The 21632-nt window shown below is 41.0% G+C and overlaps 1 protein-coding gene across 2 annotated transcripts in view; it reads left to right on the plus strand.

The window, feature by feature from the left end:
* SHROOM1 (shroom family member 1) overlaps positions 1–21632 on the plus strand; it is a 105755-nt gene that overhangs the window by 81228 nt on the left and 2895 nt on the right. The window contains exons 4-7 of one of the 2 annotated variants that reach the window (XM_069764010.1): positions 2196–2783; positions 10057–10563; positions 11534–11642; positions 12241–12513. In XM_069764010.1, the coding sequence (XP_069620111.1) occupies positions 2196–2783; positions 10057–10563; positions 11534–11642; positions 12241–12513 (1477 nt within the window). The remainder of the gene's footprint in view (positions 1–2195; positions 2784–10056; positions 10564–11533; positions 11643–12240; positions 12514–21632) is intronic. The other variant, XM_069764012.1, reaches the window with a different exon arrangement.

Raw genomic sequence — 21632 nt, forward strand, 5'->3', positions numbered from 1 at the left:
TAGTCTAATCTTGTTCTTACCCTGCATTAACCCTTTACATTACTTATATGCTGTACATTACCATCACACAATTGAAAAGACGCACATCACTATTCACATTATATATGGAGACCGCATAACACTTGTGCACATATTTCGATTGTTGTCTTCAGGGTTAGGAATGCAGCAGAATAGTCCATCGTTAATACACTCTCAAGCAACTTTATTAGATGTCCATCTGGGATGGCTTCTAGTGAACAGGTATGACCTGTTAATTTATGGAATCAACAGCCTTCAGAAAGTGTTTGTGACCATCAGTTGTGTTTTGCAAAGGCAGTGTTGGTGCACCGTTTCATACAATATTTAGCCCTATTCCAGGACAATTGTAAGCCAGAGTCAGAATAATCACTCAGCTAAGTAAAGAGAAAATACAGTTCATCACTACATTAAGACATGAAGGGTCAGTCATTCCAGAAAATTGCACGAATCTTGAAGGTATTCTCAAGTTCAGCCATGAAATCCATCAATTGCCATCATGAAATTCGCTCTCTTGAATACCTAACCAGCATAAGTCAACCAAGATTTACCTCTGCTGCAGAGGTTAAGTTGTTCAGACTTACCAGCCTCAGCAAAAACCATATTGACTGTACCTCAGTTAACAGCCCTTGAGTGATGCGTAGAAATCAAGTAGTAGACACATTTCAGCATCATCTGTCCAGAGGGGACAATGAAAAGTGGGCCTTTATGGTTAAATTGCTACAATGAAACCAATACTGAGGACTGCAAACAAGAAGAGACTTGTTCAGTTGTTTGGGCAAAGTAACACATTGACTGGACATTGGATCAGTGGAAATCTGTACTGTGGTCTGATGGGCCAAAATTTTAGATTTTTGGTATTGTCCACTATATCTTTGTGAAGTGCAGATAAGGTGAGAAGATGATTTCAACATGTGTAGTGCCCACTATGTGACATCATAGGAAGTGTGATGGTGCTTTGCTGTTACTGTTGGTGATTTATTCCAAATTCAAGGCTCCCTTCCCCATCATTGCTACCACCATATTCTGCGAAGACCTAACATCCCATCTGATTTGCATTTGGTGGGACGATAATTTGTGTTTCAACAGAACAATGACCCAAAACATGCCTACAGGCTATGTAAGTTCTATGTGACCAAGAAGAAGGATGCTGTGCTGCCTCAGATTACATGGTCTCCAAAATCTGATCTCGACCCATTCCTCATGGTTAGGGGGATGAGTTCTACCGTAGCCAACAAGTGTTCAGTGGGAATGCTTTCAACACTGTGACAGTCATTTCACTTGACTACTTGATAAAGCTGCTTGAGAGCATGTCAAGGAGGAGTAAAATTGTCATCAAAATATAAAGGGGGTACTTTGAGGAATCTAAGTTTTAACACATACTTTGATTTGTGCACGTGTCTATACTCATTGAATCCATATGTGTCCCTTTATGGAATTTCTGCTTTCAACCTGAATCTACAGTGTGTAATTTCCAATAAGAACAAGGAAAACCATTGCATGAACAGGGGTGTCCAAATTTTTCAACAGTACTGTATAATATGCTAGAGGCATTATTATATGTACTAGACTTTGCTTTCTGCCAATGTGAGAATTGTTGGCTATATTAGACGGTATCTGTTTTAAGAGGTAACTGCAATACTTTGCAATTAGAACTATGGGAAGGACAAATATTGTCCGAAATGCGTTGTTTTTATTGAATAAAAATAAGTGATCAACATTATACTAAAAAGCTATCCCAGAAATGTTTTTGACAGTAATAAAAAAAATCATGTTTTCTCCCCTTCTGTATGATGGGTACCACAAAAGCAAGACTCCTTCTATATTTCGGATGACTGAAAATCGTCTAATACTCCAATGTTCAAGTTTTGTTTGGTACCGTTACTCGAATTCAGATCAGCCCCAGTCTGTTGAATAGAGTTGAGCCACTGCTTCCGACCCAGCCCTACTGACATGGATAGTTCTGTGTCGGTTACGGCAGTAAACTTATGTAGTCCTTTGTGCTGATCATTGGGTCGGGACCTTTACCAGTTGCACACTTAAGGCCATCAATGTGGTTTCCAAAAAAACTTGTTTCGGGAACCTTTTTTTAACTGTTCCTCAGATTTATGTCTGGTTTATCAAATGTAAATCCGATATCCTAATCAATTGCTGCCTTAAAGTGAATTTTTTTATCATAGATTATCTACTACAATGGATAGCACTGCAGATGAGATGGAGAACGTTTGCACAGCCAGAGGCCGTGGAAAGTCCATGGAAGAATTAGGAACTTCAGACAGAATAAGGCTTTCGGGACTGAGTCAAAGCTCGGAGCAGCTGTACCACATTAAAGGCCTTGCGCTCGGCCCACCGGCAGGAAATGTGAGCACATCTGTGGTCCATCAGGACACGCAGAAGTCCAGTCCTGAGCCAGGAAACCGGCCCAGACAAACAAGTAAAGCGGATTTGCTGGGGATTCACAGATATGATATTGCACATGAGAAACATTCCAGATCCCTGAGAGCAAATGGTGCTTCTCCAGGCATAGAGAGTGCCAGCACTACTTCATTACAGTCTCACGCTGAGACTACAGTGCAATCGCACACTCTGAAGACAGACATTGAGGTTGTATCCAATGCCACCAGTACGGAGGATGCTTGTAGCATTCCTAATATTTCACTGGAGAAAACCAGGCAGAAGTGTCATTCAGAGGAGGTTCTAAGAGCTCACAGCCCCTTACCCATACCTTGTCATCTACAACCACAAGCAATGACTATACACCCAGCAAGGTAACAACTAACTATAAATCCTTGAATGCAAAAACATATCTGTGTATATGATAGAGCTGATGGTCAGGCATGCATATTGTTTGTTACTAAAAAGGAATATACCAGAGCAATTTATCTAGGAAAAAAAGGATCAGTCATGTTGAAATCCATCATGTCTAATTCTTCTATCCCATGACGTCTTCCAAACACATTAAATGTCTACTGATCTTGAAATTGACAGGTTAAAACCGTATTTGCCGATACCTGCTGGTGATTTCAGCCGAAGTGAGGAAGAAGGAGGGGAATTTCCAGCACGTCCATCCAATTTAAATACAATTTCTTTTTTATTTGAACATTTTAAAAAACAATTTTAAAAAAAGAGAGAGGGACTCTCTGCCTGACGCGTTTCTGGCGCACCACGGCGCCCTCAGTCATAGGATCCTATGACTAAGAGCACCAGAAACGCGTCTCTCTTTTTTTAAAATTGTTTTTTAAGATGTTCAAATAAAAAATAAATTTTATTTAAACTGGATGGACGTGCTGGAAATCCCCCTCCTTCTTCCTGATTAAAATGTACTTTGTTTGTGGGAAAACTTTAAGGCTAGGGGGTTTAGTTTATATGGGGAAAACCTGGTTACAAGTCCCTTTTTGAAGTATAACAAAATTGCCCTTCAGAAGGTGTCCAGACTTTTTTTTTTTTTTAATACATTTTTCGAGCTACTAATAGGGAGGGGAGAATAAACTGCTGCCAAACAGACTTGGACCATTGAAATTCAATATGTCTGATCTTGCATGCCCAAACCTTTTTTGAGCCAACAAAATCTGTCATGGAGAGTTGTGATTTGCCAACGAACACAAGACAGTCGTCCAGTCCTGTAAAAATCAACGGTGTTTTCCAAGTAGTTTGTTATTATCCAAAGAAATAAAATAAAGGGATATTCCTTTCTCTAAGATCCTATCCCAATATGTAGTAGCTGTAATAATATTAGCGAATACCTACAAATATAAATGTAGTATAGTTTCTCTGATGCACCATTCTCTTTCCTCATTTGCAGGACCTTAGGTATCCATTGTTACAACCACTAGCAAATAGCTAATTAACACTACATTAGCAGTCGGAACCATGGATACCTAAGGTCCTGCAATGCATGCACATGAGAAAAGAGACATAGCGAATCAGAAAAACTATACTACATTTCTAATTGGAGGTATTTGCTAATATTATTTTTACACATACTACATATTGAGATAGGATCTTTGAGATGGAATACTCCTTTAAATTCTGAAAACAGCCAATGACTATTATAAAGCTGTTTAATGGCTAATAAAACAATGCATTATGTATATATTCTACTAGATGGTGGCCCAATTCTAATGCATCGGGTATTCTAGAAAATGTATAGTAGTATATAGCACAGCCCACGTAGTATATAGCACATCCCACGCAGTATATAGCACAGCCTACGCAGTATAAAGCACAGCCCACGTAGTATGTAACACAGCCCACGCAGTATGTAACACAGCCACGTAGTATATAGCACAGCACACGTAGTATATAACACAGCCACGTAGTATATAGCACAACCATGTAGTATATAACACAGCCCACGCAGTATATAACACAGCCCACGCAGTATATAACACAGCCCACGCAGTATATAACACAGCCCACGCAGTATATAACACAGCTCACGCAGTATATAACACAGCCCACGCAGTATATAACACAGCCCACGCAGTGTATAGCACAGCCCACGCAGTGTATAGCACAGCCCACGTAGCGTATAGCACAGCCCACGTAGCGTATAGCACAGCCCACGTAGCGTATAGCACAGCCCACGTAGCGTATAGCACAGCCCACGTAGCGTATAGCACAGCCCACGTAGCGTATAGCACAGCCCACGTAGCGTATAGCACAGCCCACGTAGCGTATAGCACAGCCCACGTAGCGTATAGCACAGCCCACGTAGCGTATAGCACAGCCCAAAAAGTAAATAGCACAGAGACGTATATAACACTGGAGGGGAGTGTGGAGGGGGGCGGTGGCGGCAGCTTTCTGGAGACCGTCCCCGGCCATCCATGAGAGGAGCAGATGTACGGGCGGTGGTGAGAGCGGCAGAGGCGCCATCTTCGGCAGTGCAGGAATAGCACACGGTCTGCACATAACAATAACAGTACACGAGTGTAGATGACGGAGAAGCCGAGGGCCCGGCCGGGAGTGTGGCTCACATGGGGCACCCTGTGGGACTTCACAGTGCTGGCACATGGGCTGGCTCCGAAGAGCTGTGTGCGGGGTGATAGTCCACCCCTTTCTGCTGGCGGAGGACATCATGGCTGCTCCTGGGAGTGTGCCGAGCCCCGGGCACAGGTCAGATGATGGCGGCTGCTGTGATCTCCCAGTTGTATTTCCGTGTCCCGCATTGTGAGCGCTCGCTGCTTCCTCCCCATTATAACCTCGTGCACCGTGTGCGGGTCATGTGTCAGCAATGACGCACGCAGGGGGCACTGACTGGAGGGGAGTAGGGAGGGGGCCCTAGCCTGTCGCTGATTGGTCGCGACCCGGGATTTCCGTTACAGACAGACAGACAGACGGAAGTACCCCTTAGACGATTATATAGATAGATGCACGTCATACATCATATTTTAGGACTGTTCTTAGTGTCCCTCCAGTCCACACACAAAATTTGCTTATACGTTACTAAGATATAGACACCATACATGAGCTCTTTTCTGCTCCAAAATGCTGGGGCAATGTTCTCTGTATCCAAAAATCGCAGCTGCAGTGGAAAGTCTGAAATGTGCCTCCTCTCACTACTAATGCCAAGGGATGGACCGGCGCTGATGGCGCAGGTGCTGTATTCATCTCTGCTATCAATGACCATGGAGGTGCAGAGAAGGCTTGGTTTAGACTGCGAATGCAATAGCAAGTTTAAGCACTTGGGAATGGCAGCAGCAGGGATCGAATGTATGTACAAGGTATGGTGCCCACCGGTGTAAAAAAAACAAAACAAAAAAAAACCCTGTAAAATATACAATATTTTTTGGACTATAAGACACACACCTAGGTTTTAGAGGCGGAAATTGGAAAAAAAAATTGAAGCAAAAAATGTGGTCAATTCTGTACTAATATCCCCTATTTTGGTACCTATGGTCTCATCCCATCCAGATATACATGGGCCCCCTCATCCCTATCCTGGTACATATGGTCTCCTCATCACCATCCAGGTATGCATGGCCCCCTCATCACTTCCCTGGTATGCATGGCTCCTCATCCCCATCCAGGTATGCATGGCCCCTCATCCCTATCCTGGTATGCATGGCCCCCCTCATCCCTATCCTGGTATGTATGGCCCCCTCATCCCTATCCTGGTATGCATGGCCCCCTCATCTGTATCCTGGTACATATGGTCTCCTCATCACCATCCAGGTATGCATGGCCCCCTCATCACTTCCCTGGTATGCTTGGCTCCTCATCCCCATCCAGGTATGCATGGCCCCTCATCCCTATCCTGGTATGCATGGCCCCCCTCATCCCTATCCTGGTATGCATGGCCCCCTCATCCCTATCCTGGTATGCATGGCCCCCTCATCTGTATCCTGGTATGCATGGCCCCCTCATCTGTATCCTGGTATGCATGGCCCCCTCATCTGTATCCTGGTATGCATGGCCCCCTCATCCCTATCCTGGTATGTATGGCTCCCTCATCCCTATCTTGGTATGCATGGCCCTCTCATCCCTACCCTGATATGCATGACCCCCTCATCCCTACCCTGATATGCATGGCCCCCCTCATCCCTACCCTGATATGCATGGCCCCCCTCATCCCTACCCTGATATGCATGGCCCCCCTCATCCCTATCCTGGAATGCATGGCCCCCTCATCCCTATCCTGGTATGTATGGCCCCCTCATCCCTATCCTGGTATGCATGGCCCCCTCATCCCTATCCTGGTATGTATGGCCCCCTCATCCCTATCCTGGTATGTATGGCTTCCATTCACATCCTAGTGTGCATGGCCCTATCATCCCTAGCCTGGTAGACATGGTCCCCCTCATCCCTACCCTGGTGTGTATTGCCCCATCCCATCCTGGTATGCATGGCCCCATCAGAAAAACATTAAAAAACAAAACCCATAAACCATTATACTTATCGTCCTGCGCTCCCTCCCAGCTTCCTCTTCTGATGCCAGCAGCTGATTTTATGCTTGTAATCAGAGCATGGCAGTGACGTCATGCGCTGCTTACAAGCCGAGGTCAGCTGCCGGAGTATTCGCTGCTCCCCACGCTGGGACTTTGTGTGTGAAGAGCAGTGATTATTCACTGCTCTTTAATAGCGGGTACAGTGTTAGCCGCAGCCTGTAGCTACCGCACGTTCACATGTGCCTGCTACTAAAGAGAAATTAATATTAACTGCATTACACGCCTATGGGAGTGGAGAGCAATGAATATTCATTCCCTTAAGTAGAGGGCACGCGTGAACGCCTGGCAGCTGCAGGATGTCGGCTGCTAAGGCTTACAATGTGTACGCTATTAAAGAGAAATGAATACTCACTGCTTTCCACTTCCATGGGTGTAAAATGCAGTGAATATTCGTTTCTCTTTAGCAGCGACCACAGGAGTTAGCTGCAGCCGCCAGCACCTACCTCCTGTGACCCGCTGCTCCATTGTTGCCGTCCCCCCACCTCCCCATCTACAGCAAGAGAAGGTACATCCGGACTATAAGACACACCTCCCATTTTCCTCCACATTTTTGGATGAAAAATGTGCATCTTATAGTCCGAAAAATACGGTATATTGACAAGCACATTCCAGCAAAAAGAAATAAATGTACTTGTGCAGGTTGGTGTGGCAGCATACAGATAAAGAACTGAACTTTGTGTAATAAAGTATATGTGAACATTGAATGCATAAACATTGAACTGTATTACTGTTAAATATATTACAGTTGCAGTCATAACTTTTTAGCCCCATTTCAAATTAGGTTTAGTAGCAACATTTACAAATGTTCTACCTTTCACAATAAACCAGTCGAACAATTTAAACCGCTCAAGACAACTAATGTAACAAGTGGTTTCTCCAAATTCAGAACAAAATGCCTTTGTTACTGACTACTGCAGTCTCAGAAATATCCACCCCCTTCATGGCAAGCTTCTTTAGTACTGAGAAGAGCGGCTTTTGGCTGTTGAGATCTGCTCCAAATAACACGAGCTTCTAGCAGCATTCCTAAGGAATGTTAGCTGATTCCTACACCTGCTTATGGCAGCGTTCTTGGGGAAACACAGTCCCTTTCTCATGGGTTATGCCATTCCTTTCACTAGTATTCTTAGGTTTTTGTGTTGCAGTTGCCTTCTTGAAATCCCATTAAAGATTTTCAATGGGGCCCAATTCAGACTATGATGGCCATGCCAGGGCTTTCTGAATCCAAACTTTGATGGACTTTGAGTTATGCTTGTGATTGTTGGAAGGCTGAATACTGCACATTCTTCAACGTCTTCACGGAATGCGTAATGTTTTCTCTTAGGATTTTTCGATATTTGATTGAATTCATCATACCCTCCACACGGTGCAGGTTTTCAGTGCTAGAGACAGCAAAGAAGCATCAATTGACCACCACCATGCTTGATTGTAGGCAGGGTGTACCTTTTTAGTGTGTTTCGTTTCTTACTCACACACCGCTGATCCACAGACCTAAAGAGTTTGCCTTTTGTTTCCTCGCTCCACAGAACAGAATCACAAATCTTCAATGGCTTATTTATATGGTATTGGGCATATTGGAGTCAAATTTTCTAGTGCTTTTTGAGTTAGTAGAGGTGTTCATCTAGGAGTTTGGGCAGGCATCTTCAGTGTGTAGTATGCACGTTAATGTTCAAACTGAAAGCAAAGCTTGATGCATGTGAGCTACAGTCACTCAAACGTTTTTGACAACCTTTCTCCTCCGGAATGGTGACATTGCTTTCTGCCATGTCCTACTAGTGTACTCTGTGTTCCTTCAACTTTGAGCTTGTGAACAATTATTCCTACTGTTTTTCTAAGAAAATTGGATGCCTTTTCTATCTTTTTGTATTTTATTACTTGTGCAAGTCAATGATGTATTCTCTTAATTTTGTGGACCACTCTATTGACAACACAAGAATATTAGTGAACTGGAGGCCATGAGAAATCAGCTAACATTCCTTAGGAATACTGCCAAAAGCTGATATCTGGCTATGTATCAAATTTACAGCTTGACATAATGGAAAAATGCTGTTCTATTAAGTACTAAAGACACTTGTCATGATAGGTTGAATAATTCTGAGACTGCAGTAGTTATTACAAGTGCCATTTTGTGTTGAATCTGGTATACATGTTATATTAGTTGTGTTGAGGTATTGAATTGTTCTTGTTTAGTTTATTGTAAGTTTCCTAATTTTCCATGCGGGTTGGTTAGGCTTGTTTGGAACTGCATGCTTATAATTTTGAGGCTTTTAGCACAAATTTCGATCAAATTGTATGAGCCCATCTGCCATCAAGAAGATGACTTCTTTAGTAACAGATGTGTCTCCTGTGCTTTGTTCTCCAAATTTAATGGGCAGCTAGGCTCTAGGTCTGAATATAAAAAAACCATGTATAAGAATAAACGCGTGCACAGCCGTTTAAGAGGTGTAACCGGACACGCAGGCTCTAGATCACATAAGGCAAACCGCCGGATCCAGCCATCCCCGAGACACTGGTTGTGTCCACCTATACCTTTGATTTCAATGAAAACCCACAATCTATTGGGTCCACCAGCTCCCATTCACGATCTACTATTGTGACTGATGAAGATCTGGCTATAGGACCGAAACGTTTCTTCTGTTACTAAACGTGGACATCATTAAATCATCTGATTTAAGTTTGAGTGCCGAGTTTTTGCTACAATTTATGAATAAAAAAACAGTCTTTATTGGTAAACTTAAGCACTCTGTTGTTCTCTTAAATACAGAGGAAGGTAAAAAAATTACCGTACCAATCTGCTCTAAAAAGGAGAAAACTCCTTTCTGATCCCGAGCAGCGATGATAAGTCTAACCTCAATGCAAATGTACCGTATATTTTTCTGAAATAAATTGGCAAGATATTTTTGACGCCATCAGCTTCAACAGAGTTAGATTTAGTGTTCTAAAACTTCTCGATTGAAATTGCTGTATGTGTCATATTTACTTTATTTTTCCTTCTTAGACTGTCATATTATATTTATTGTGAAATGTATCTTCCTTTCATGTAATATTGAGTGATATGTTTGTTCTTTAATATGAGCTTGTGGTTGTATCTTTTAAGATTGGAAGCCAAAGAAAAAAATATTCCTTGGTATGAAAATGAAGTGAGACCTGAAGCAAATGACCTTTGTAAAAGTTCAGCAATTCTAGAGCCAAGTGTCTCTGGGGCAGAAAAGGAAGATTCAGTCACAGAAAATGAAGAATCAAAATCCACAAATGTTCAGTTTCTAAGTAGTTTGCAGCAGATCAATTTTGACCATGCTTCTTCTAGCCATGAGAATGGAACAGGCATAGTCGGTACTTCAATCCTTTATAAGAACAATGTGAATGATGAGGATTGCGGACAGGAGCCCTGCATGGTGGGACAGAGGGAGGCATCTCTGGAAAACATGATCAGTGAAGAAAGGTACACAGAACTGGTAAAGAAGATTACTGCAAAAGACAAGAGTCTTCTTGACGTTCTCAAACCTCTTCCTGCAAGGGAATCTGCCATCAACCTCATGAGAAGCCTCTTCCCTGTAGATATTTCAACAAGAGAAAGGTATAGGAACAGAGACGCGAAGAACAGGTACTGTAAATGTTTTGAATTTCTGCCTACATAAGGTCTGTTTTCAGGACTTACAGTGGCATGTAAAAGTTTGGGCACCCCTGGACAAAATTACTGTTGTTGTGAACAGTTAAAGTTGAAAATGAAATGATCTCTAAAAAGACCTAAAGTTAAAGATGACACATTCCCTTTTTATAGTTTTTAAAATATAAAAAAATGACAAAGAAAAATGGTCTGATGCAAAAGTTTGGGCACTCTTGAGATTTGTGAGCTCTATTAGGGTTAACATCTGTTCACGATCATCGTTATGAAATTCCCAGCTTTATAAAAACCCGGCATTCTCAGCTGTGTATAATCCCGCCCCCACCACTGATTGGCAGATTTCTGCTTGTGCACAGAAAGCTGCCAATCAGTGATGGGGTGTGGTATACAGAGCTCATGAATATTGAGAATTATATGGCAGCAGGTTTACTAGTCCTTTAGTGATCTTCTGAAAAAAATGTGATTTTTCTTATCAAAACTACAGCAAGCAGCACAGTAAGTGACACATCACTGGAATTCGGGTCTCCCAGATTAGGTGGCAAAAACCTGCTGACAGATTCCATTTAAATACAACATGCATCTACAGAGAGAAGAGTATTTACTTTTTTCTATTTTCCACAATTCTTAGCTGTTTTAAGTCATGATGTCAGGTTGTTTTACGTGGAAGTATTATTTGATGCCTTTCTTTGTCATTCTATTTCATTATAATATGAATGTCTGAAGAGAAGCACACCCATGTCATAATTTGCAGCCAGTAATAAAATGGATCAGTAATTTATAAGTAAAGTTGGTTTAAGTTGTGCAACCAATTATTAGGTGTCAGAGGAAAGGTATTTTTTTTAAGGATGTTTTATTAATTTTGTACTTGTGACTTTAAAAAAAATAAAGAATTATGGATAAAAAATATATATATTTGCTCTTTAAATATGATTTGTTTTACTTAAAATAGGATGAATAATGAAGGCGAATCAAAATCTTATTCAAAAACACTGGTGCCTGAAAAGAGCTGGAGCCAGAAACCAGATGTGGAGGGCCTAGAAGACATCTCTTTGCTGAAGGTTAGTTATGACGTATATTGTCAATTTCATACTGTAAAATCTGTAGGAAAAAATACATATTTCAAAAACAATGACAGAATTGCTTTTTTTTTTTTTGCTCCCCCCTCCAATAAAAAAAAAGTTAAAAAATTAATAAGTGATGAAAAAGTCCTTTAATTGGTACTAAGTAAAAAAAGTAAAAAAAATACAAAGATCTTCTAACAAAAAAAGTCCTCCTACAGCTCTACTGATGAAAAACTAAAATTTGTTATGGGTCTATCTATGGAATGGCACTATTTATTAATTTTTTTATAATTGTGAAACCTATTTATTTATATAAATGTGGTATCATTGTGATTGTACTGACCCATGTCCTTTATACCACACTGTGTCCTGTGAAAACAAGCCCCTAATATCAATGGCGGAATAGCTGTGTTTTTTTTTTATAGGTCATAAAAATATTAATAAAAAATAAGGAACAAAATAATCATCTGTTTACTTCTGGGGTTATAATCCTAGCATTTCTTACTATAATTACTGTAATTGCCTATTGGTTGACACGTGAGCTACAATAAAATTGGACCTCAAATATTCCTATGACGTTTCTCCTCACTCACAGGTAGAACTTATTTCTAGTATCGGTTCACAGCTGGAACAACTTTGTGGTGAAAAGGAAGTCCTGCTTTCTGAAATCGGAGAAAATGCAAAGCATGGCACAAGGATCGAGGCGGTCGTGAAGGACGTCTGTAAGCCCAATGAATATGAGCGCTACATGATGTTTATTGGAGACCTGGAGAAAGTCGTGAGCCTCTTGTTCTGCCTGTCGAAGAGACTCGCCCGCGTAGAAAATGCATTGAGCAAAATTGACAAGAATACAGATGCCGAAGAAATGGTAAGTGGTCTTCTATCATAAATATTAGCCAGGTATTCTGGTTATATACATAAACTCATATCCACAGCATCACTGGCTGTGGGACGTGACTTAGTTGGAGAAATAGGTAAAAAATATGGCTGCAGGTCCCTAAAACTTCTGATAGTATTCTTTTTGTTAAAAGGAATGTGTCAGAAGGTTTTTGCGATGTACAACCCCTGGCAAAAATTATGGAATCACCGGCCTTGGAGGATGTTCATTCAGTTGTTTAATTTTGTAGAAAAAAGGCAGATCACAGACATGGCACAAAACTAAAGTCATTTCAAATGGCAACTTTCTGGCTTTAAGAAACACTAAAAGAAATCAAGAACAAAAAATGTGGTAGTCAGTAATGGTTCCTTTTTTTAACCAAGCATTGGGAAAAAATTATGGAATCACCCTGTAAATTTTCATACCCAAAAATAACACCTGCATCAAATTAGATCTGCTCGTTAGTCTGCATTTAAAAAGGAGTGATCACACCTTGGAGAGCTGTTGCACCAAGTGGACTGACATGAATCATGGCTCCAACACGAGCGATGTCAATTGAAACAAAGGAGAGGATTATCAAACTCTTAAAAGAGGGTAAATCATCACACAATGTTGCAAAAGATCTTGGTTGTTCAGTCAGCTGTATCTAAAATCTGGACCAAATACAAACAACATGGGAAGGTTGTTAAAGGCAAACATACTGGTAGACAAAGGAAGACATCAAAGCGTCAAGACCGGAAACTTCACGCAATATGTCTCCAAAACAGGAAATGCACAACAAAACAAATGAGGAACGAATGGGTGGAAACTGGAGTCAACGTCTGTGACCGAACTGTAAGAAACCGCCTAAAGGAAATGGGATTTACATACAGAAAAGCTAAATGAAAGCCATCATTAACATCTAAACAGAGAAAAACAAGGTTACAATGGGCTAAGGAAAAGCAATCGTGGACTGTGGATGACTGGATGAAAGTCATATTCAGTGATGAATCACGAATCTGCATTGGGCAAGGTGATGATGCTGGAACTTTTGTTTGGTGCCGTTCCAATGAGATTTATAAAGATGACTGCCTGAAGAGAACATGCAAATTTCCACAGTCATTGAAGTTATGGGGCTGCATGTCAGGTAAAGGCACTGGGGAGATGGCTGTCATTACATCTTCAATAAATGCATAAGCTTATGTTGATATTTTGGACACTTTTTTCTTAACCCATCAATTGAAAGGATGTTTTGGGATGATGAAATCATTTTTCAAGATGATAATGGATCCTGCCATAGAGCAAAAACTGAAAACATTCCTTGAAAAAAAAAACACATAAGGTCAATGTAATGGCCTGAAAATAGTCCGGACCTCAATCCAATTGAAAATCTTTGGTGGAAGTTGAAGAAAATGGTCCATGACAAGGCTCCAACCCGCAAAGCTGATCTGGCCACAGCAATCAGAGAAAGTTAGATCCAGATTGATGAAGAGTACTGTCTGACACTCATTAAGTCCATGCCTCAGAGACTGCAAGTTGTTATAAAAGCCAGAGGTGGTGCAACAAAATACTAGTGATGTTTTGGAGTGTTTTTTTGTTTGTTTGTTTTTCATGATTCCTTAATTTTTTCCTCAGAATTGAGCGATTCCATAATTTTCCCCTATGCTTGGTTAAAAAAAGTAACCATTACTGACTACCACATTTTTTGTTCTTGATTTCCTTTAGTGTCTCTTAAAGCCAGAAAGTTGCCTTTTGAAATGACTTTAGTTTTGTGCCATGTCTGTGATCTGCATTTTTTTCTACTAAATTAAACAACTTGTAAACATATAACCCAGACCCATTACCACAAACTAGGGATGGGTAAACACTCGACTCAATCATAAAGTTGTTTAGTTTACCCAGTGTTTAGGCACATATAGTAGCATGTGGACAATTGTTTATATACTAGTCGAGCTTGCTGTAGACCAATTTTTGGGCGCATACCATTCCCGCATATATGTATAGGTATCAGCTGCTTGGGATGTATTTGCAGGTATAATTATTGCGGGTTTCCGGTTTTGTAGCTCTATATAGGGTCCGGGCAAAGGTTGTATTTACCATTTACTGCATAGAATCCGGACATACCGTAGATACTATTCATTGTGCTCAGTAAATTATTGTAGCAGTTATGCATATCGGCTTTATAGAGTGATTTGTCGGTACTTTGATGACTGGATTGATTCCACAGAATATTTCAGTATATCATGTTGCTTTAATTGGTTAACAGATATTGTTTGAATATTTATTCCGTATAGTATAAAGTGTAAATAAACAGTACTGAATAGTTATAGCGACTGCGGCACTAATTAGAATTAAGATTTTGAATAGGTGGTTTTACAATAGCGTAACTAATATACTATCATATTTACAGCCGCTGCGGCACTAATTGAAATTGTACTTGGAGCAGTTGGTTCTTTAATAGTGTAATTAGACTATACTGTTATCTATCGTATCTTGACTAGTTAAAGTGGTTATTATTTATCTACCTAAGTGTGTTATACTATACCTATATTGAATATTGGGATTTTCATATGAAAGTCTGGTAGAGGTATTTTCTCAGCATGCTCTAGTGCTAAATTTTATAAACCTATGAATGTGTTTATTACCTGGTGCTTTCTGGTAACTATGAGAATTTTACTCACGCCTGTCTGTTAGTAACATCATTTACCTACATGGTTTTGAGGCATTGTTTTATCGTTTGTATTGTTTTGTGTTAATAAAATTATAACTTTTTATAAAGCACTCTTTGGTTCAGCATGCAGTCTTTATCTGCTTAGCGGATCAGTATGTTTAGTAAATTAAACAACTGAATTAACATCTTCCAAGGCTGGTGATTTCATCATTTTTGCCAGGGGTTGTAATCTGACAGCAGCATGATGTAGGGACAGAGACCCTAATCCCATTGATGTATCATTTAGAGAGGAGAGGGGGATATTGAGCTCACCGCGCTTTGGAGTCCAGTGCTGGAGGTTGAAATCCATGTGGAGGGTGTCAGTCCCGTTGGTGAGGTTCAGCCAAGTAATAAAATTGTGAGGAGGAACAAAAATTGGCACATCCAACCAAAAATAAATACAATATATCAAAAATGTATTGGAAGAGCTTTAAAAACATGGATTCCATTATATATATAAAAAAAAAATGCTGCCGCGTTTCTGGCATCCAAGTGCCTTTAGTCATAGGATATCCTATCACTAAGGGTGCTTGGCTGCAAGAAACGGGTCAGGTGCATACATATATATAGACTAGCTGAAGAGCCCGGCGTTGCCTGGGCATAGTAAATAACTGTGGTTAGTTATAGCACGTCACTTGTCTTATTTTCCCATCACGCCTCTCATTTTCCCAATCACATCTTTAATTTTCCCCCTCACAGCTCTCATTTTCTCCCTCACACCTCTCATTTTCTCCCTCACTCCTCTCATTCCCGCCTAACACTTGTCATTTCGACCTCACATCTGTCATTTTCCGATCACTACACTATTTTCCCTCACTCCTCTCATTTTTCACTCACACCTTTTCATTTTCACCTCACACCTCTCATTTTCACCTCAGTATATACATGTTTGTCATCTCCCTTATATATAGTATACACCTGTATGTCATCTCCTGTATATAGTATATACCTGTATGTCATCTCCCCTGTATATAGTATATACCTGCTGTGTGTCATCTCCCCTGTATATAGTATATACCTGTATGTCATCTCCTCCTATATATAGTATATACCTGTATGTCATCTCCTCCTATATATAGTATATACCTGTATGTCATCTCCTTCTATATATAGTATATACCTGTATGTCATCTCCTCCTGTATATAGTATATACCTGTGTGTCATCTCCCCTGTATATAGTATATATCTGTGTGTCATCTCCTCCTGTATATAGTATATACCTGTATGTCATCTTCTATATATAGCATATACCTGTATGTCATCTCCTCCTGTATATAGTATATACCTGTAGGTAATCTGCTCCTGTATATATATATATATATATATATATATATATACCTGTGTGTCATCTCCTCCTGTATATAGTATATACCTGTATGTCATCTCCTCCTCTATATAGTGTATACCTGTGTCATCTCTCCTGTATATAGTATATATCTGTGTGTCATCTCCCCTGTATATAGTATATACCTGTGTGATCTCCTGTATTAGACCTCGTTAACACGTTATTTGCTCAGTATTTTTACCTCAGTATTTGTAAGATAAATTGGCAGCCTGATAAATCCCCAGCCAACAGGAAGCCCTCCCCCTGGCAGTATATATTAGCTCACACATACACATAATAGACAGGTTATGTGACTGACAGCTGCTGTATTTCCTATATGGTACATTTGTTGCTCTTGTAGTTTGTCTGCTTATTAATCAGATTTTTATTTTTGAAGGCTAATACCAGACTTGTGTGTGTTTTAGGGCGAGTTTCGTCTGTCAAGTTGTGTGTGTTGAGTTGTGTGTGGCGACATGCATGTAGCGACTTTTGTGAGATGAGTTTTGTGTGGCAACATGCGTGTAGCAACTTTTTGTGTGTCAAGTTGCATGTGACAGGTTAGTGTAGCAAGTTGTGTGCAGCAAGTTTTGCGCATGGCGAGTTTTGCGCGTGGTGAGTTTTATGTCTGGTGCCTTTTGAGTATGTGCAAGTTTTGTGTGAGGCAACTTTTGCATGTGTTGCAAATTTTGTGCATGTGGCAATTTTTCCGCGTGTGCAAGTTTTGCGTGTGGCGAGTTTTCCATGAGGTGAGTTTTGCACTTGTGGCGAGTTTTGCGTGAGCCTAGTTTTTGCATGTGGCGAGTTTTGCGCGTGGTGAGTTTTGAGCGGCGACTTTTGTTTTTTGACTTTTATGTGGCGAGGTTGGTGTATGTGTGGTGAAATGTGTGCTGAGGGTGGTATATGTGTTCAAGCACGTGGTAGTGTTTGGCGCATTTTGTGTGTGTGTTCATATCCCAATGTGTGGTGAGTATCTCATGTCGGGGCCCCACCTTAGCAACTGATCGGTATATACTCTTTGGCGCCATCACTCTCATTCTTTAAGTCCCCCTTGTTCACATCTGGCAGCTGTCAATTTGCCTCCAACACTTTTCCTTTCACTTTTCCCCATTATGTAGATAGGGGAAAAATAGTTTGGTGAATTGGAAAGCGCGGGGTTAAAATTTCACCTCACAACATAGCCTATGACGCTCTCAGGGTCCAGACGTGTGACTGTGCAAAATTTTGTTGCTGTAGCTGCGACGCCTCCAACACTTTTCCTTTCACTTTTTTCCCCATTATGTAGATGGGGGCAAAATTGTTTGGTGAATTGGAACGCGCGGGGTTAAAATTTCGCCTCACAATATAGCCTATGACGCTCTCGGGGTCCAGACGTGTGACTGTGCCAAATTTTGTGGCTGTAGCTGCGACGGTGCAGATGCCAATCCCGGACATACACACACACACACACACACACACACACACACACACACACACACACACACACACACACACACATACACACATTCAGCTTTATATAGTAGATATATATAGATATATATACAGTGGGGCAAAAAAGTATTTAGTCAGTCAGCAATAGTGCAAGTTCCACCACTTAAAAAGATGAGAGGCGTCTGTAATTTACATCATAGGGAGACCTCAACTATGGGAGACAAACTGAGAAAAAAAAATCCAGAAAATCACATTGTCTGTTTTTTTAACATTTTATTTGCATATTATGGTGGAAAATAAGTATTTGGTCAGAAACAAAATTTCATCTCAATACTTTGTAATATATCCTTTGTTGGCAATGACAGAGGTCAAACGTTTTTTGTAAGTCTTCACAAGGTTGCCACACACTGTTGTTGGTATGTTGGCCCATTTCTCCATGCAGATCTCCTCTAGAGCAGTGATGTTTTTGGCTTTTCGCTTGGCAACACGGACTTTCAACTCCCTCCAAAGGTTTTCTATAGGGTTGAGATCTGGAGACTGGCTAGGCCACTCCAGGACCTTGAAATGCTTCTTACGAAGCCACTCCTTCGTTGCCCTGGCGGTGTGCTTTGGATCATTGTCATGTTGAAAGACCCAGCCACATTTCATCTTCAATGCCCTTGCTGATGGAAGGAGGTTTGCACTCAAAATCTCACGATACATGGCCCCATTCATTCTTTCATGTACCCGGATCAGTCGTCCTGGCCCCTTTGCAGAGAAACAGCCCCAAAGCATGATGTTTCCACCACCATGCTTTACAGTAGGTATGGTGTTTGATGAATGCAACTCAGTATTCTTTTTCCTCCAAACACGACAAGTTGTGTTTCTACCAAACAGTTCCAGTTTGGTTTCATCAGACCATAGGACATTCTCCCAAAACTCCTCTGGATCATCCAAATGCTCTCTAGCAAACTTCAGACGGGCCCGGACATGTACTGGCTTAAGCAGTGGGACACGTCTGGCACTGCAGGATCTGAGTCCATGGTGGCGTAGTGTGTCACTTATGGTAGGCCTTGTTACATTGGTCCCAGCTCTCTGCAGTTCATTCACTAGGTCCCCCCGCGTGGTTCTGGGATTTTTGCTCACCGTTCTTGTGATCATTCTGACCCCACGGGGTGGGATTTTGCGTGGAGCCCCAGATCGAGGGAGATTATCAGTGGTCTTGTATGTCTTCCATTTTCTAACTATTGCTCCCACTGTTGATTTCTTCACTCCAAGCTGGTTGGCTATTGCAGATTCAGTCTTCCCAGCCTGGTGCAGGGCTACAATTTTGTTTCTGGTGTCCTTTGACAGCTCTTTGGTCTTCACCATAGTGGAGTTTGGAGTCAGACTGTTTGAGGGTGTGCAAAGGTGTCTTTTTATACTGATAACAAGTTTAAACAGGTGCCATTACTACAGGTAATGAGTGGAGGAAAGAGGAGACTCTTAAAGAAGAAGTTACAGGTCTGTGAGAGCCAGAAATCTTGATTGTTTGTTTCTGACCAAATACTTATTTTCCACCATAATATGCAAATAAAATGTTAAAAAAACAGACAATGTGATTTTCTGGATTTTTTTTTCTCAGTTTGTCTCCCATAGTTGAGGTCTACCTATGATGTAAATTACAGACGCCTCTCATCTTTTTAAGTGGTGGAACTTGCACTATTGCTGACTGACTAAATACTTTTTTGCCCCACTGTATATATATCTATATATATATATCTATATCTCCGTGGAATCCATGTATTAAAGCTGTTCAAGTACATTTTTTAGATATTTTATTTATTTTTGGTTGGATGTGCCGATTTTTTTTCGCCCTCAGTCTCGTTACTTGGATGTATCATTTAGTTTACTAAGTGCAGCAATTGTGGTAGATCTGCATTAGAGAAAACTGATTGTATCAAAGCTGTGTACAACCGGCCCACGCCACTGATTGGCAGCTTTGTGTGCACTGCAAATTGATAGAAAGCAGTTATTCAGTGTTAATTGCATGGTTGGACCAGGAGGCACGAGACGCCTAGTCCTCTAGTGATGATCTCCTGTTAATAAAAGGGTAATTTTATTGACCGCAAAACACCGCTTAGTAGGTGACACATTCCTGGAATCTGGGTCTCTTTTCCTACATCATGGTGCTGTTCACCTATCGATGCGTTCAGAAATGTCCAATAAGGAAACAAGGTAACAAGATTAAAAAAAATGCCAGAATTACGTTTTTTTGGTCGCTGCGACATTACAATAAAATGCAATAACGGGCGATCAAAACATTTTCTACCCTAAAATGGTATCAATAAAAATGTCAGCCCTGCAGTCAGCTCTGCAGCAGCCCAAGGTCCAGTCAGGTACCTTCAGGGCCAGGAAGGCAACGAGAGAAAGAAGGAAGGCAGTGAAAGGGTCACTGACAGCGCACTATAAGTGGGACTGTGGCTGTAGGTGCTAGAAAAGAATTAAGCAGTATGGACAGGTCAATCAGAATGTGGCGGCTTGCTAAGTAGATGGATGTACTCGGGACCAGGGCGAAATGGTTTAGACGAGTCCCTACTAAAGTAAGACTGGGCACAGAGGACGCTGGAGGACCAGTATGCACAATCCGTTGCAGAAACTGGCTTAGTAAAAAAGAAGGAAAGCCAGAGAAAGAGGAGAAGCTGTGTAATGCAAAGCCTGATGTAAATGCTGACAAGGAAAGAGAGGATACAGGGGCAGAGAAGAAACTGTGTATTGTAAAACCTGCTGTAAATGCTGAAAAGGACTGTTACGTGCCTGTTTCAAGTAAAGTTCATTGTTCAAGCTTTCAACGGGACTGTGACTGTTTGTTCTGCTTCGGCTGAGGAAAACGTGCAGCTCTTTATAGGAAGCCTCAAGCGAAAAGGAGCTGCAGGTATGCTGACTGGGAGTCGTGGAGTGTATGTGAGGGTAGGTCGGGGTGTGCAAGAGACTTTTACCTCAGCCACAACTACCACCTTGGCTGACCCTTACACTCGGTGCGCAGAAAATAAGACAACACCCGGCCCCAGGTCCCAAAAAATGAAAATGTTACATGTCTCAGAGAATGTCGATAAACGCAACAACTTTTTTTCATACAAATTTGGGAATTTATTTTCACCACTAACATAAAAATAAACAATAGGCACAACTCAGAGGAGGACACCGGTGCTGACAGTCTCACTGCCATTATCAATACTCTGAGTACATGCTGATAATAGTACTGTTGAAGAAAATTTATGTACTATAATAATTGGATTAGTGTAGAAAAAGGCTCACAAAAAGAACTAATACCATAAAAATCTATAAAGTTTATTCAAAAAGACAAAAAACAATTATAAAACCAATTAACACCAAGTCACTGATGACCTACTATACTAGACCAGACCATAGGTAGGTTGGGGTATAGGTATACCTATATCACCCTTTTTACCCCTATCTTAGCCCTACCTATCAGCGAAGGTTGGCACCCTCTTGAACGCAATATGGCACCCCCACTCGTCGGCGGCTCTCCCTCTTATCCCTAGAATTCCCGAATTTTATCACTAAGTAGGGTTTTCCGGATTATACCCCTACAAAACACATACCGCACATCAAACCATAAAGTATTAATACAGTATATAACCAACCAAGGAATTCTAACAAAAACCACCCCCATACAAAATACGTCT

The sequence above is a fragment of the Ranitomeya imitator genome, chromosome 4, assembly GCF_032444005.1.
Source record: "Ranitomeya imitator isolate aRanImi1 chromosome 4, aRanImi1.pri, whole genome shotgun sequence".
Taxonomy (NCBI): Eukaryota; Metazoa; Chordata; class Amphibia; order Anura; family Dendrobatidae; genus Ranitomeya; species Ranitomeya imitator.